At 33.5% G+C, this 15,875-nt stretch overlaps 1 protein-coding gene across 1 annotated transcript in view; it reads left to right on the top strand.

Moving 5' to 3' along the window:
* The first annotated feature begins 2,044 nt into the window (after positions 1 to 2,044).
* Positions 2,045 to 15,875, top strand: part of LOC129235156 (myotubularin-related protein 13-like) — a 123,613-nt gene continuing 109,782 nt past the window's right edge. The window contains exons 1-3 of the mRNA XM_054868847.1: positions 2,045 to 2,162; positions 7,992 to 8,077; positions 13,087 to 13,359. Of these exons, the coding sequence (XP_054724822.1) occupies positions 2,108 to 2,162; positions 7,992 to 8,077; positions 13,087 to 13,359 (414 nt within the window). The 5' untranslated portion in view covers positions 2,045 to 2,107. The remainder of the gene's footprint in view (positions 2,163 to 7,991; positions 8,078 to 13,086; positions 13,360 to 15,875) is intronic.

Below are 15,875 nucleotides of genomic sequence, written 5' to 3'. Positions count from 1 at the left end.
TAAATTTATCTCACCAGCGAGTGTTTGCAGCATGGTGTGGCTCGACTCGTGAACTGAAGACAAAGCTTGGGTATTTAACAGTATATATATATATATATATATATATATATATATATATATATATATATATATATATATATATATATATATATATATATATATATAAGTTACTTAAACTCTTCTCTACACACTTAGCGTCCTTAAACGCAGCCGAAAATTTCGCTTCTAAGACTTTAACTTAGATAAATTTCCGGGGAGCAGCCCCCCCCCCCCCAATATTAGCACAAATAGCTTTGAATTTCGATTTTAGAAAATTTTACGGGAGAATCCCCGAACCTTCCTTCTTCACGTGCGACTAAAATTTGACTTTTCAAAAGAGATTTTGGAAGGGAAGGGGGGTAAAGATAGAGGGTCCTTTTTCATTTATATCTTTTTCAATCTTAAACCTAAAGTCGCATCTTTAGGACCCCGATTTTGAAAGAAAAAAAATCGGAATAAATCCCTCCTTTCGAGACGTTAGGACTTCCCCATATTGACGACAAAGAAAGCGTACAGTTGAGATTTTTTCGAACTGCAGGGTCTGAAAACTTCCAGAGATAGAGCTCGTGAACTTTTCCTTCTCTCAAACGCCATCAAAGGCAGCCTTTTTAAGACTCAATCGTTAAAATATTTTTATAGAAAGTGGAGAACACACACATTTGATGCGTAGAAAAACATGTTTCACTATGCTCTTTCAAATGCAACCTATTTGGATTTGTTTCAAATTTTCTTGTTATATGGTTTTCTGGTTAGGAGAAAAATTATACCAGGAGACTCCGCACCCCTGCTCGTTTCACTCGCCAATCCTTGTTTGCCACCTGCGGTGGCTTAATGCCGCCTCGGCGGGGGACAATTGATGACTTTAATGTTTTTACTTCTGGATGTTCGGCGCCCCCCCCCCCCATTAAGGTTTAGAGGGCTGAGACAAGGCGGAACGGCTTCGGTGTCCTCTACACCCAACAACACCAGTACAGACAGCCGCGCACAGAAATTAATAGTACGCATTCTGTTACTCTTTTGAGGGAGAGAATTAAGACGTGATGATAGGGAAAAGGCTAATTAAAAAAATATGAAAAAAAAAAAACGAAATAGAGTGAAACCGTGAAAGTCGAAGCACGAAGTTCCGAGGGACGAATGCATATGTATTTATTTATTTTTTAAATGAAGGCAGTGATTTCAAAACAAATCAAAATTTCCGGGCTTGAATTACTTTTTTTTTTCTGTAAGTGCTATAAAATAGTAAAATAAAATAATAATCTGTTTTCGAGGCGGCTGCAGCCCCATAACCACCCCGACCTCCTGGAAAAAAATGAAATGACGAGCCTGGAAATGACACTCAAAGGTCATCATTTAGGGATACATATTTTTTCCATGTAGGGACTCTCTCTCTAGAATCCATAACCTCTTTGCTTGCGTTCGACAAACGTCACCAGTCGACCGGTGAGTAACCGGTTACTAACCGCAGCTTTCTTGAGAGCTACCGGTTAACTCGTTGCTTCCGATGTCATTCTATGAGCCTAACCGGTTGATCTACCGGTCAACCTCAACTTAAGTTGGTTGATTGGTTGAGTGAACCACGTGACATTTTTGACCAATTATAGGTAATTTTCACCTGCGTGTTATTCGTCTGCGCAAGTAACCGGTGATCAACCGAAAGCATTCGGTGAAGCTTTTGTTCGGTCGCTACCGGTCATGCTCTTCGAATGTAAGCTTTTATTGCACTGTAACAGCTGTCAGAGCAAGCGCATTTAGCCACTCGGCCAAGGAGGCCCCCTAAAGTTTATTGTTCACAATGCCGAAAATTTTCTGAATTGATGATTTTTGAAGGAGTGTAGTCAGAAAGAGTAGACTGGCTCATGATGTGAAATATATATTACTTAAAAAAAAAACAATTTTTTTTTTTGCCAGATAAAAAAAAAAAAAACTCTGAAGGGTAAAGGCTTGTCGGCTTGTCTTTATGCAATTCGATTATTATAGTCAGATGTCAAATGAAGTGGTGATTCAAGGAAAAATGGAGGTTTCATGATGATATGTTGGGAGTTACTTTTTTGTGTTTTGCGTGGGAAGAATGTCACGCCTTGCTGACTACTTTGTTGTAGTCGGCTTCGATCACGATAAAGAACGTAAGTGGGCCAAAAAATATCCCTTGAAGCCAAAATTTAGTTTCAGTAACTTGATTTCATTTTTTGACTGGTTCCCAAACAAACCACAACCACAAAACTCTTAATTGTATCGTGACTTTTTGTTTTAAATTTCATTGAGTATATAAACTCATTTATATTTTCCTATTCAGAGAACAACATTAATATTTTCTCTTATGAATAGATAACGAACATTTTGATTGTCATGCATAGAATAATCGTTTAAAGAACTTGTAAACATAACTTTCCATCTCATTTTACTTGCACTACAATTATACTCTTTGCTCAAACAAATGCTGCTGAGAGATAATCACATTTTCCCATCGCCTGTACGCTTATTTTAATTTCAAAAACTGAATTTCATGATATCCAGAAATTTGATTTAAAATAAAGAAAAGTTATATCGTTCGTTCGGAGTCAAGTCATTTAAAATATTTACTACCCTAGAATAGTGAAAAACTTCAATGGCAAAAATGTAACAAGTTAACCAGTTGTAGCTCAGAAATCGACTTTCATCAATCGAAATTTCGCCAATGATATTTAACGTTATTATTTTGCTATTGATTGATAGAAAACACATGTTCATTTTCATTGCAGCAAATGTTGATTCTTAAAAGCATAATTTTTTTGACAAATGAGTATGGAAAAGTAAATTATTTAATACCTATTGATCAAGGCTGTGACAAAGGGATTATAAATCTCTCCCATTGAGGAAAATAATAATAATAACAAAATAAAAGTATATAGTACATTCAACTGAAATAAGCTTTGTTAAAGTTTTTCCCTGCTTTTTTTCAACATTTTCTTTGAAGTTTTTTTGTTGCAATTTAAGATAATCCTCTTTTTACTGACTGAAATAATTTTTTGAAAGAACAGTGGTGGAAAAATTGCTGGATTGTCTGGCAATACAAAGCATCAATTGGATTTCTTCTTATAAGAAAGTTGTTAATGATTTTTGCATTTCACAAAAAGAGAAAATCGTGGCCGCTATGAAGAAGCATAGTATTTGTGCGTCATGTAATTTGCATGTGTGTAATCAGGGTTTATTGGTAATCAGCTTACTTTAAATCATGATTTCAATCAAGTGATTAAAAAAAAATCATTGATTTAAATCAGTTGATTTGAATCAGATGATTTTTAAAAGCAAATCATTAATTAAATCGGTTCATTTTGTTTTAATAAATTAATTTTGCATTTTTAGAATGTATTGCTCTAAATTTAACTACGTTGCATTATACAATCTTAACTTCAACAAGCAAAACTACATAGATCCCTCTTTCTGTGTGTGAAACAGATTTTCACTCTTGAGAGATCCAAAATTACCGTTCGATTCCGTACAGAACCAAAAAAATTTGCAGTTTTTCTTTACACCATCATTATATAGTTAAGCAAAGCTATTGCTCAACATATTCTTAATACTAAAACGTGCATGATGGGAAGGAAACCGCATTTTTAAGCAAAGCTTAAAACAAAATCACTTCTTTTCTAAATATTATTATAATGTATTTATACGTTTTTAAAGTGTATTGAATAGAAAGATAACTTATCTTAGTTTTAAAAGTAAGCTGAATAAATTCATCTACCGTACAAAATATACTATGTTTATAAATGTAAAGTAATTAATAACTATAAATTTATGAAGATTTGAAAAAAAAATAGATTTAAATAAAAAAAAATCTGACTTTTTTGATTTTTTAAAAAAATTAACAAACCCAGTACACTCTTTCTTATTTTGCTTACTAAGCTTTACTTCAGAATCAAGAACTTGATATAGGTGATATTACTATTCTTTACTAAATAATTTTTAATTTAATATTAAATTCTTTTTACAATGTACTGAATAGAAAATAGATAATAAATCTCCATTCTAAATAAACTGCAATATAAATCAAAATTTCTGTTACTAGCAGCTGTCGGAATTTATCTTCTTGGGCAATGGTTTCAACCTGGGGTTGATCGTTCCGAAGTGGCCATTTGGCTCCTCGAGCGAGTGATAAACACGTGAGGGGGGATAGGAGGCGATGAGTATTTAAGAGATAAAATAATAATTAGAAGAAAAAGCCAGCAGATATAGGAAATGCAAACATATACAAAATTGATTGTTAAGAGTAAAGAGTTCAGACAAAGAATCACAAGTCAAAAAAGGAGCAAATTAAAGTTCAGAAGTTTCCTCCTCGTACCTCAGTTTCACCTTGAGGACTTATTGCATCATTCATCATCAAGTTCATGCACTTTTAATTTTCTTTTTAAAACTTTTACTACAAACTGGGGTAGACGTCTACCCTAAGTAAGCTGGGTTTTGAGTACTTTTAACCAGGTTTTCAGCACTTTTTGCTGTTCAAATCGTATTTTCACCAACTAAACCGTAATAGAATTGAATTAGCCCTTCACCATTCTGTGCGGTATTTAAAACTGCAAAAAATTTCTTGCAGTTATGAATCAGATTATAGTTTTCTGAATGATTTTACGAGCGAAAAACGATTACTGTACACATATTGGGTATGCCAAGGCCAGATTTAGACTTAAGGGGACCCAAATGCTATCTCAGGCATGATGGCCCCTGTTTTTATGCATACAACTTTTATGTTTGGGACAAAACAGACAAAGTATGGAAGTTTTTAAAATTGTAACATGTGGGTTTTTTGCTCTTAGGGGGCCATTCGTTAATTACGTAAGGGTCCCGAGGGAGAGGGAGGATTGGAAAAATCTCTACATACCTTTACTTTGTGTGTGTGTGGGGGGGGGGATGGGTCAAACCCATTCTTACTTAATATTTTCCAAGTTGATATTTTACATTAGAAATTGCGCCTTCAAGTGGTTTGGCAGAGATTATATTCCATTTTCGTCGGAAGGTAAGAAACATTAGGATGAGCTGTTATATTTGTTTTACGAATAATGAATAGTGTTGTTGTTATTGTTGTCGTGCAATTTGGGGTGCGCTGCTTCACTTTTCCAACTGTACTGTAATTTGGTGTGAAGTCCGACTTCTACAGTACACACATGCCATAAGGCCCCTTCATATAAGGTAGGCAACCATTCACAGCACAACAACACATTCATACAAAGAAAGGACAAGGACATGAGAGAGAAAGTACATCCATGCCCAAGCCGGGATTCAAACCCGTACCTTTCTGTCGCAGTCAGACTTCTCTGACCCAATAGTGAATTTAATAATGATTCCAGTGATATAATGATTCTAAGATTCGTTATTTTATTATTTTCAAAAACGAAATGGAATCTTACGTAAGAATGGGGGGGGGGGGGGAATCTTACGTACCCTTACATGGCGGGAGGGAGGGGTCAAAATCATACTTGCATAATTAATAATGGCCTCTTATACATAAAACCATGTTTTTCCCAATTTTTTTAATGTTGCTTTTTTTTGTGTTGGATTTATTTTGGAGGGAGAATCAGGAGAGTGATGCAAGAACCCTCTTCAAATGCAATATAGAATATCTTCAACATCTTGAGTGGGGAGGGAGGGAGTCGGGAATTGTTTTGTAAAAAACGATATAAAATTCTGCATTTTGAGATAATTGATTGAAACTACAAAGCAATAGAGTATTCAGTCCTCTAGGATTTGATATCCAGAACCTCCAATTTTTTATCTGCTATTGTATCTTTAATATACAGTCAATTCGCAATAACTCAAAGTCCGATAACTTGAATATTACTATAACTCGAAGTTTTTACGAAGTCCCAACCTCTTTATCTTTAATTCCATGCTAATTCTTCTCAATATCTCGAAGTTTATTTCCGTTAACTCGAAGTTTTTTCCAAGATCACTCAAAATTTATTTCAAAAGAAAGAAAATAAAAGAAAAACAAATGACTATGAGAGAAAAATTAATTCACCTTCACTTACAATTCCTGCACAATAGACCTCTAAAGCAAGAAGAGCCCCTGAGCAGGATTGGCTTTCTGCCGGCAGAAACTTGTTTTTGCCGTGCCAGTGGTAGAAACTGGTTATAACCGATAAAAACCGGCAGAAACTGGCAAAAACTTAAAAGCGTCTTAAATACTCAAGTAATCACTAAATGATATTCGTATATGTAAAATAAAAAATTGAACTTTATTTCATCATTTTAAAAAATAAAATCCTAGCACTTGATTTAGTTCGAAAAGGGAACTTTTCAGTTGCAGATGCTCGTAATATTTGGATTAATCTAACAATGGAAGAAAAATCATATAGGTGCTTAGGAAAGAGGAGTGACATAAAGAATTAACCAGGCATTACTGATTGTAATTTGCTCGCTTATATGCTCATCTAAACTGCTTGTGATTGTAATTAACTTGTGCTTCAAGAAGAAAATGCCAGAATTTTACTAACCAATATTAACATAGATTTTCTACTTAATGTCACAGCTTTGCAAAACATACTGGCCACCTTAAACACTCCTCCTCCTTAAACCTCAAAACTTATTCTTAAACTCAAATTTTTACCATTATCCCAGTTACTAGTTGGTTCAGTTAAAAAAAAAAAAAAAAAAAAGGCAATAGAGGGAAGTTTCACGAACATTGCTTGTTCCTTGATGCATTCATTGCCTGCTAGCTCTTCTGCTCGAAGAATATTCTAAAACTTCTTATTTGTACATATTAAATTGAAAAACTGTTTAGATTTTAGAAACCACCTTTTCCAAAGGGCAACTGCAGTTTCTAAACAATGTAACATTTGATTTTGAATTGTGATAATATTGTAATTAAATTATACTTTGGTTAACAACTAATTATTTTCTCCATGTTTTTTCTATTGTATGTCAATAATTACTTTTTTGAGTTTTGCCAGTTTCTGCCTCAAATGTGGCAGGAAATGGTTTTTGCCATGCAGGCTTTAACCGGTTTCTACCAGTGGTTTTAACCACCTAGGCAGAAACTTGCCATTCCTGCCCCTGAGCCAATGTGCGATAATGGAGTTACAGGTGTGGAAATGAGTTTTCTTGTTTTCTTTTGTTGTACTGTTTACGCTTTGACATGTTGCTGAACTATGAAATTCGTTTTTAAGCTGTCAAGTTGTACTTTTAATCAAAGATTGACCTAGGTTAAGATGCGTTCACCTTTGTTCTTTAGTTCGATTATTTGCTGATAAGTTCCCGAGAAACGGAGTGAGTTTTCTTTACTATTAAAGATGTCTAAGCAAGTACACTGTCAATGATAATAAAAGAAAAATAGAAACTTCTAAAGCATTAGAATCCATGAATCCGAATTTGAAATGAATGAAGATGTGCACCTATCCTGAAGTAGAATCAGCTCTATTGAAGTGGTTCCATCAATATTGAAATCAAAACCATGCTTTTTTTTCTCAAAATTTTTGATTAAACTGTGCATATTATGTTGAAAAACTTTTAAGTTCTGTAATTTTGTCTGTTATATGCATATATTAATTAAAATATTCGATGGTTTCTAATATTGAAATGTTGAAAACAGAAACTAGCGGTAAGTCGAACTCCTGATAAGTCAAAGTTTTTCATTGGTCCCTTTAGATTCGAGTTATCACGAATTGACTGTATTATTAAATTGTAGGAATAAGACATTTTTACTGTATTAATGCTCTTGATTTTTTTTTGGAATATTAATATTTTAATCTATTGGCCATTTGTTTGCCAATCAATACTAAACTGGTTTCTGTAAGTAGGGAGAATAAAAGACATAAATAATGAAGATAAATTTAAATATAAAATGTTAAAATTTTGCTCTTGATTGGGTCACTTTGAAAAATTCTATGTTTTGATTTGCGTACTTTTCAGCCTCAATTTTTGAAATTTAGAAAATATTTTATCTGTTTGCTTCTCGTTAAAAAAAATGCGTTTTCCAGGTGGTGGTCTCAGCTCTGGCAAAGTTCTTCAAAGATTTCCAGAAAAAGATTGGGATGATACTCCATTTATTGATGGTATTGAATTGGTGAGAACGAATCTTTTTTAATCTTTGTGACTCCTTCATTTATAATTTTAATAAGTATTTTTTGAATGAATATCATTTTTAATGACAACTTTAATACAATATTTATTTTATATATCTCTTTGTTGGAAAGAGTTCAAAGAAAGGCTTCTAGGCTAGTAAGGGACTTTTAGATTTAGATTATGATACCAGATTTAGAAGGCTTGATATAAAATGTTAATAAGTTTTGTATGGCCTGGAATGAAGGAGATTCAAAGAAGACGTTATTCAGTTGTTTAAATTTATCAAAATGAAAGATGCTTATGATTTAAACTTTTGCACAGAAAGCAGGACAAAGGGTCATTGTTTTAAGCTATTGAAATCACAGGCTAACCTAGAAATAAGGAGGACTACTTTAGTAGGGTTGTGGGCACTTGGAACAGCTTATCGGAAGAGGCTGTAATAAGCAAGGTATAAATATGTTTAAGAGGGCCAGTGATCTTCATTGAGGGCTAATAAATTGACTAAAACCAGCCTAACTGGGCCAAGAGCTTATTGCTTGTCATCACATTTTTATAAACTAGGGCAAAGGTGTTCAAGAGGGCAAAATTATGCTGCAAATTGCACTATTAAAATTTTTAGGGGGGGGGGGTGCTTCTAAGCAATTGAGAGAGTGCCATTGCCATTGGGGGGATGGGTGCCCTTTAATTTGAGTGCACCTTTACTTGTACTTTACGCTTAAATAATAGAACATTAGCCTGATGTTACTTTTAAAATTCATGACAACAACTCAATAGTTATTTGCAATATCATGACAGCTCAGTTATGTCATCCAGAGACTGCAGTTTTGTCCTTGTAATGGACTCGTCAGTCTGGAGTAGACAATAATTGAGCTGGAGGCAGATGTCATCTCATTGAAGCTGAGAGTGCCAACAAACTGCCAGCTAAAATAAATTTAGCACACCATTGAGAGTCCTTAGCAATGGTGAAGTTGAACTTGTCAGTTGAAGCTTGGGTATTAAGCTGTAAGTTACCGGTAACTTATTGTTTAGTACCCATTTTGTTTGTATCATCTATATTTGACAGGGGGTGGGCTGGGCTGGGGGGGGGAGAGGGTGATACAGATCACTTGCTTGTGGTGCCAACTGCGCAATCTAAACTATCTGTACAAGGCTACAAGGTTTCACTCTTGTTACGACAACGCTGCAACATCTGGAGCCTTGCTCTGCTCTGGACCAAAGTAAAGAATTCTCGGACAACCTTTTCCGGGAGGCCCATCTATATACTGGTCAAAGTCCTGGTTTGCATATTTTTCAATATGATATAAATATAGATGTATTGTCTTCAGGGTTCGTACGGGTCATGGAAATCCTGGAAAGTCATGGAAAAAAAAATAAACAAATTTCAGACCTGGAAAAGTTATGGAAAATTAATATTTTCATAAAAGTCATGGAAATTTATTTCAAGTCATGAAAAAATGTCTTGGGCAGTAAGAAAGCAACAATTACTAAAAGAGCGCTAGAAAATTGAGTGATTTAGTAATATTGCATATAAATTGAACGATCTCAAAAACAAATCCGAGTTTTGGAATCCAATTTCATCCGCTTCTGTAACAGCCGCTCACCTTTTTTTATGATGTGATTTTACTACTGGGGCATTACTAATTTTGAACCCACCATTATTTTCAGTACTTCTTATATTTTATATTCTGTAGCAGTTGATTCACACTTTCTTGATTTTGCCACACTCCCTCAAAAAGTGTAATTCAATTGTATCCGAGTTCGTTTTAACTACTTGTAAAAAGTTCATTATTAAATTCTTCAGAGTTTATCTTGATATGTTGAAGGTTTTAGAATGAAGACTTTAGTCAGGCAATAGAACATAGAAATAGGGGAATTCTAATACTCTAAAACAGTAGTGCCCAACATATAGCTCACAAAACTGATCCTTTTAGCCAGCTGGAATATCTGGTTTGGAAAAATGCATTTACTGTAAAAAGTGGCTTTACTTTAATGAACGAATTGGCTGTCCAGTTACTTGAGTGATTAGATGCACTATTGACCTCAAAGGGCAGTGATTTTATGAAATAAATTTATTATTTTAAACTTATTCAATTTTTATCCCATTCATTACTATTCTGTCCTATTTATTAAATATTTATTAGACATTTAAACATCAGTGTATTGCATTCATTATATTTTTATTTTACTTAAATTTATGTGATGAAGACAAATAATAATTTATTACTTTCAGCAGTATGCACTGATATTTTTTTTCAGTCACAAGTAAGTGCTCCAATGAGATAATCGCACTCATGTAAAAGTTTTTCTAATGCCCATTTCCGAAAAAATTGGCAAGTTTGACATTAAATAGTACTACTGTCTTCATGCAACAAGGTCATGAAAATTTTTATGAAGTCATGAAAAAGTATTGGAAAAGTCATGGAATTTTTTTATCCAAATTGAGTATGAACCCTGTGTCTTCCACCTTGAGAAAAAATGTAAAAAGAATAATAGTACCTTTGTGCTGAAAATAAATAGATAAAAACAACATTACAACAGTAGCACAAAAGCATAGGCAGATTTACGGGGGTGTTAGGTAATGCGCCGCACCCCCAGAATTTTTGGTTGAATTTTTGAAATAAATAAATAAATAAAATGAAATATATTTTATCAGGAAAAAAAATTTCATCAGGATGTTGGTAAAAAAACTTATATTTTCTATAGCTACAATGAAAGTTAATTTACTCAAAATACAGTAATATACAGTTTTTTGTGTGACCCGGTCACCACACATCGCCAGTGCGAGAGAAATTGTGCTATGCATTAGGAAGTACTACAAGTACAAGTGATCGTCTTAAATTAAAAATAAAAAAACCCGACCCCCGACCGAGTCGCAAATGTAGAATCAAGAGGGAAAATTTAAAATCCTTATACGATTAAACCAATTACGAGTATTTTATTTGTTAACAAACAGAAACTGGCAACAGATAAAAATTTTAAATCATTGCTTTTAATTTCCTTGTCGGCCAAAAATAAATTCTGTTACCAATCACTTGAATGAAGGCTTAGCCGTATTTAAAATCTGCTTTAAAAAAAGTTATAATTTGAATTCTATATAACATGGAAGTTCAGAACTACTAAATGAAAAATTTTTTAATATGTTTTCACTGCAAAAATCGCAAAAAACTTTTCAGAGGTTTTTAATTAATATCTTCGTTAATTAATGTCATTCAAAGACGCAACCTAGCCAAGAACACTCTTGATCAACTCTCCTTTCGAGCCAAATTTTTTTTTTCAAAATCGGTCCATCCATTTAGATGCTAGAGTGTGACAGACAAACACATAGATACACAGACACGTCAAGCTTATAACACCCTTCCTTTGTGTGTCGAGGGTTAAAAAAAGAAAGATAACAAATAATTAAATGCATCAAATAAAAACATTTCTTAAATTATTTATTATTTAGTACTGTGCATGGGTGCAACACCTTCAGTCTCAAGACGGATTTCCGTCTTGCTGAAATTTCCGAGATGGAGGGCGGGACGGAAACCAAATTCGACTATTTTCCTTCAGGTTTTACTTGGAAAAAAAAAAAAAGGAAAATTAGGTATTTGAAAAATATGCTTTATTTATCATGCCCTTCTACAACCACGAATTTACATCGACATTCTCTTGGTTTTTCGCTATGAGCTTGTTTTGTTTGCTACGTGCTGCTGGAGGCGTGACTTTTAGACATGCTCCATTTGTCTTTTTTTAGGTAGCTCTGTTACTGCAAACTCACTGCATAGCATCGACATTTATGCTTAATGGTTTTAAATTAATAAAAGAAAAACACATAAAAGAGAAAAAAGTTGAAAACATGGAAAAATAATTATGAATATCCATATATTAATGTGTATAGAAAACTTTAAAGTATTTTCTTGCAGTCTTTATGATCTGGAACGGATCATGGATGCTGACCATCTCGTCATTTGCCCAGCTCTTTCCAATACTGGGTGTTCAAGGGCTTTTTGGACTCATAGGCTTTTGCTACAGTTGCTTTTTTATTATTTTATTTAATTTGTATCTTTGTCCACTTGTTTATATCCTTAATCCAGTTGTTCTTTTGTATTTGTAGTTGCCTTAAAATCTTGCCATTAGAAATAAATACAAAAAAAAAAAAAAAAACGCAGTTTCAATTATAAATCGTTTTGTTTCAATTCAATGAAATCAACTTATTTCTCAGCAGTGAAAAATTTAATCAAAACATGAAAATATTAACCGCCAACATAATTCTGTTGCCTCGATTGAGTGACGTCATAGTTCAGCGCTTTAGCCTTCTGTTGAGACAGCATTGGTTGAACCGAAAAATTGCTTCAGTCACTGGTCTGGTCAGTGCTAATTCTATATTAGCTGCCAGTTTGTTTGATACTCTTGGCTTCCTTAATAGGTTTTCCACCTCCAGCTCAGTCACTTCCTTTGCCGGGCTGATGAGTGCTAATAAGCATGAAACTGCAGTCCTCGGCTGGAATAACTGACCTGGCGATGTATTTCATGTTTCTGTGTTTGAAATATACATAGTTGCTCCAAATTGATGCAATATTAAAATTTTTGCTGCTGCAAACTGCTCTATACTCGCCATTTTCCTGCTCCCAAGATTGCTCGAGAAGCAAGTTTCGGTCGGCACATCCCTCACACTGTTTCAAGAATTTTTTTTTTCAATTCAGGATTGTGAGCTTGTGGGTGAAAGGCTTTTTTCTTTTGTTCTTTCATCCATAAGCTCATATCTTCTGCTTTGAAAAAAAGGTTCCTTTTAACCCTGAAACACATGGTTACAGTAACTTGCAGTTTTTGTGCTTTATCAGCATTATTTTTTAGCTATTTAAAGCATTTTTTTTTCATGCATCAATTTTAAATATCTTCTTAAATTTCACTTATTGTCTTTTTTAGTTTTGGTTGATTAAAAATAAATACTTAGTTGCATTACTTATAATTTGCTATGAGATTCTTTTTTTAAATGATTTTTGATTTGATTTTGATTTAATGTTTCAGTTTTGCCAACCACAAGGCTGGACTCTGTCCACTGTACGCCAACAGCCAACATTCTTTGTATCAGTACTCACTGATATCGATGCAAATAGGCATTATTGTGCATGTTTATCGTTCAATGAACCTGTTGCTATTACACCCAGTAAACCTCCTGATGAAGAAGGTGAGGAGGAAACAGTGGAGCCCACTGGGGGGTTGGTACAGCATCATTCCATTATGTATGCCCCCAAGTGCTTGGTCTTGGTATCCAGGCTAGATTACTTTTCTATATTTCGTGTAAGTAAATCAAAATATGAAAATATTAAATTGTTTGACTTAATTTAATTGTTTCTGATGAGATATGCAAAATAGGATTTGCTTAATCAGTGTTGGGTTTTTTAATTTTAAGTGTGTGTCAGTTCTTTCTGTTTTAGCAATAACACTTTTTTTTTGTTCTCAAATCTCTGGTTGTCTCTGATAACTTTTGAAAAATGTTTCTCAAGCTTTACTTAGCTGAAACACTCATAGGTGCTTCGTGTCTATTATATTCATGATGAATTTTTAGCATTTTTGTTGCAATTCACTTATTGCTTATTGTGATTTTCATGTCAACAAGTAATAAAAGTTCACAATGTTAAAAAAAAAATTGTGTGCTGCAAAATATTGTTTTCAGTGAAAAGACACCTATAAGATATCAAATTTAACACAAATGGATATTGAGTTTAATTTCCTGATAATAAGAGCAAAGTAGTGGAAAGTATTAATGTATCTTTTAAAGAGTGATTATTTTTATAGCGAATTTAATGATAGCAGTGAAGGGGTGATGAACTATATTCATTGCCATCAAAATCCCAACATCTTGTTAGGGCTCGACCGATGGCATTTTTTGGCCGATGGGCCGATGCCGATTGTTGGCCGATTGTTCAAAGATGGCCGATGGCCGATGGCCGATTGTTTTCCTCCAAATGGCCGATTGCCGATGGCCGATGGCCGATGCCGTTGGCCGATGGCAAAAAAAAAAAAAAAAAAAAAAAATCAAACAGAAATAAATTGATAAAATTGTCAGAGATTTAAAGGATGATTGATTCATTTCACTTTACTTCCTTTCTACGAATAAGGAATTGCAATCACAAAAAATAAAAAAAAAATAAGATTTTCACCTAAATTTTTATTTTACGATCACCCAATTTAAACTTCACAAGTTTTTTCGGCACATCTGTACATGCATATGTACCTAAGAACATGTAGATGACAGAAATATCCATTTTGAACGCTTCCTCAGTTAATTATCGCAAATTCTCTTGTGATGTCTTCATGCGCGTAAACTTATGTCACTCAAAAACGTTATGAAATAGCAAGTTGAAAACTCATACGTACGTAGTATGATCTAAAGGTTAGAGGACAAGTTGTATAAAACCTTACCCTGAATAGTTCACATTACCGAAGCAAATCTATCTACAAAATAGTCACCTTGAACGACTATGCACTTCTGCCAATGTTCGTATAGCTTTTAGAAGCGCTCCTGGAAGACATTTTCGCAACCTCCTGTAAGGCCTCTTGCGCTGCTGCTTTAACTTCATCGTAGGGAAGAAGGCGACTTTCATGTTGAGGATGCACGGTTCGATTGGTCAATACTCTGATATGACAAACAAATAACATAACGTTTCGTCGGACTTAGCTCCGTGTGACTTTTACCTGTTCCCAGCAAAAAAACATTTGCATGGACGATGCTTTCCTCCGTCAGGAGAAGATAAAGCTGCATCATAGAAAGTAGCGAAAAATGGCTTTCAGAAGTGTTTCGAAAAGTTATATAAACACTGGCAGAAGTACATTGTCCCTCAAGGTAAACTTTTGAAGGTGGATGTGCTTCTGTAATGTGAACTATTCTGGGTAAGGTTTTATACAGCTTGTCCCGAACTTTTGGATCGTACTACGTACAATCTATATAGGGTGTAGTTATGCTTTTCCTTTTTTGACTGCTGTACAATGAAAGATAAAGAACAACAGCCAGAAAAAAAAAGAAAGAAAGAAAGAAAAAAGGAAGAAAAACAAAAAGACTGTTTAATAAACAATTGATTTTTTTTTTAATTGAACATATAACTAAGATTTCAGTAATATTGTAATGATGTATGGATTTAAGTTCACTAATCATAGTTAAAAAACATTAAATTATGTTGTTAAATCATTCAAAAAAAATTAAGAATAAAACTATGAAACCGTCAACAAATTAAGCAATTAAATTGGAAAGATTGCACGTAGACATTTTTTAGTCATCAAATTAAAAAAAAAAGATAACAGATAAATTACAATACTAAATCATAAAAGAAATTTTTTTTTCTTATTTAAAATTTATGAATAGAAAATTTTGCATTTTTCAAAAAACTAAAACAGTGACATAAGTTTTGCTGGAAAAAAAATTGCCATGAAAAGAGCGAGGTTCTTAAAACGCAGCTATAAACAAAATCAATATTTACACAAAGTTAATAACTGAATACATATGACTACTTGATCTGATGTTTGCATACATAATATTGAACAATTAGATTGTTTAATCTTTTATGAAGCTTTACAAACAAGTTCAAATTAAATTGTTCAATTTAACAGTAATTTTCTGAAATTTAAAAAATTGCATAATAGAAAATCCTTGAAACTTTTCTATAAAAAACGAAAATAACTTATTCATTGATTTTATATAAATACATAAAAATAGTTACAACAGGAAAAAAAAATCGATTGCTATTAATGATACAAAAAAGATGGCACATTACGAAATGGAGGGGGGGGGGTCACCCTCTGATTTTGCAGTAACTCAC

This window comes from Uloborus diversus, chromosome 2 (genome assembly GCF_026930045.1).
Source record: "Uloborus diversus isolate 005 chromosome 2, Udiv.v.3.1, whole genome shotgun sequence".
Classification (NCBI taxonomy): domain Eukaryota; kingdom Metazoa; phylum Arthropoda; class Arachnida; order Araneae; family Uloboridae; genus Uloborus; species Uloborus diversus.
The sequence above is the reverse complement of the archived record's forward strand: the minus strand, read 5'-3'. Positions and strand labels throughout refer to the sequence as shown.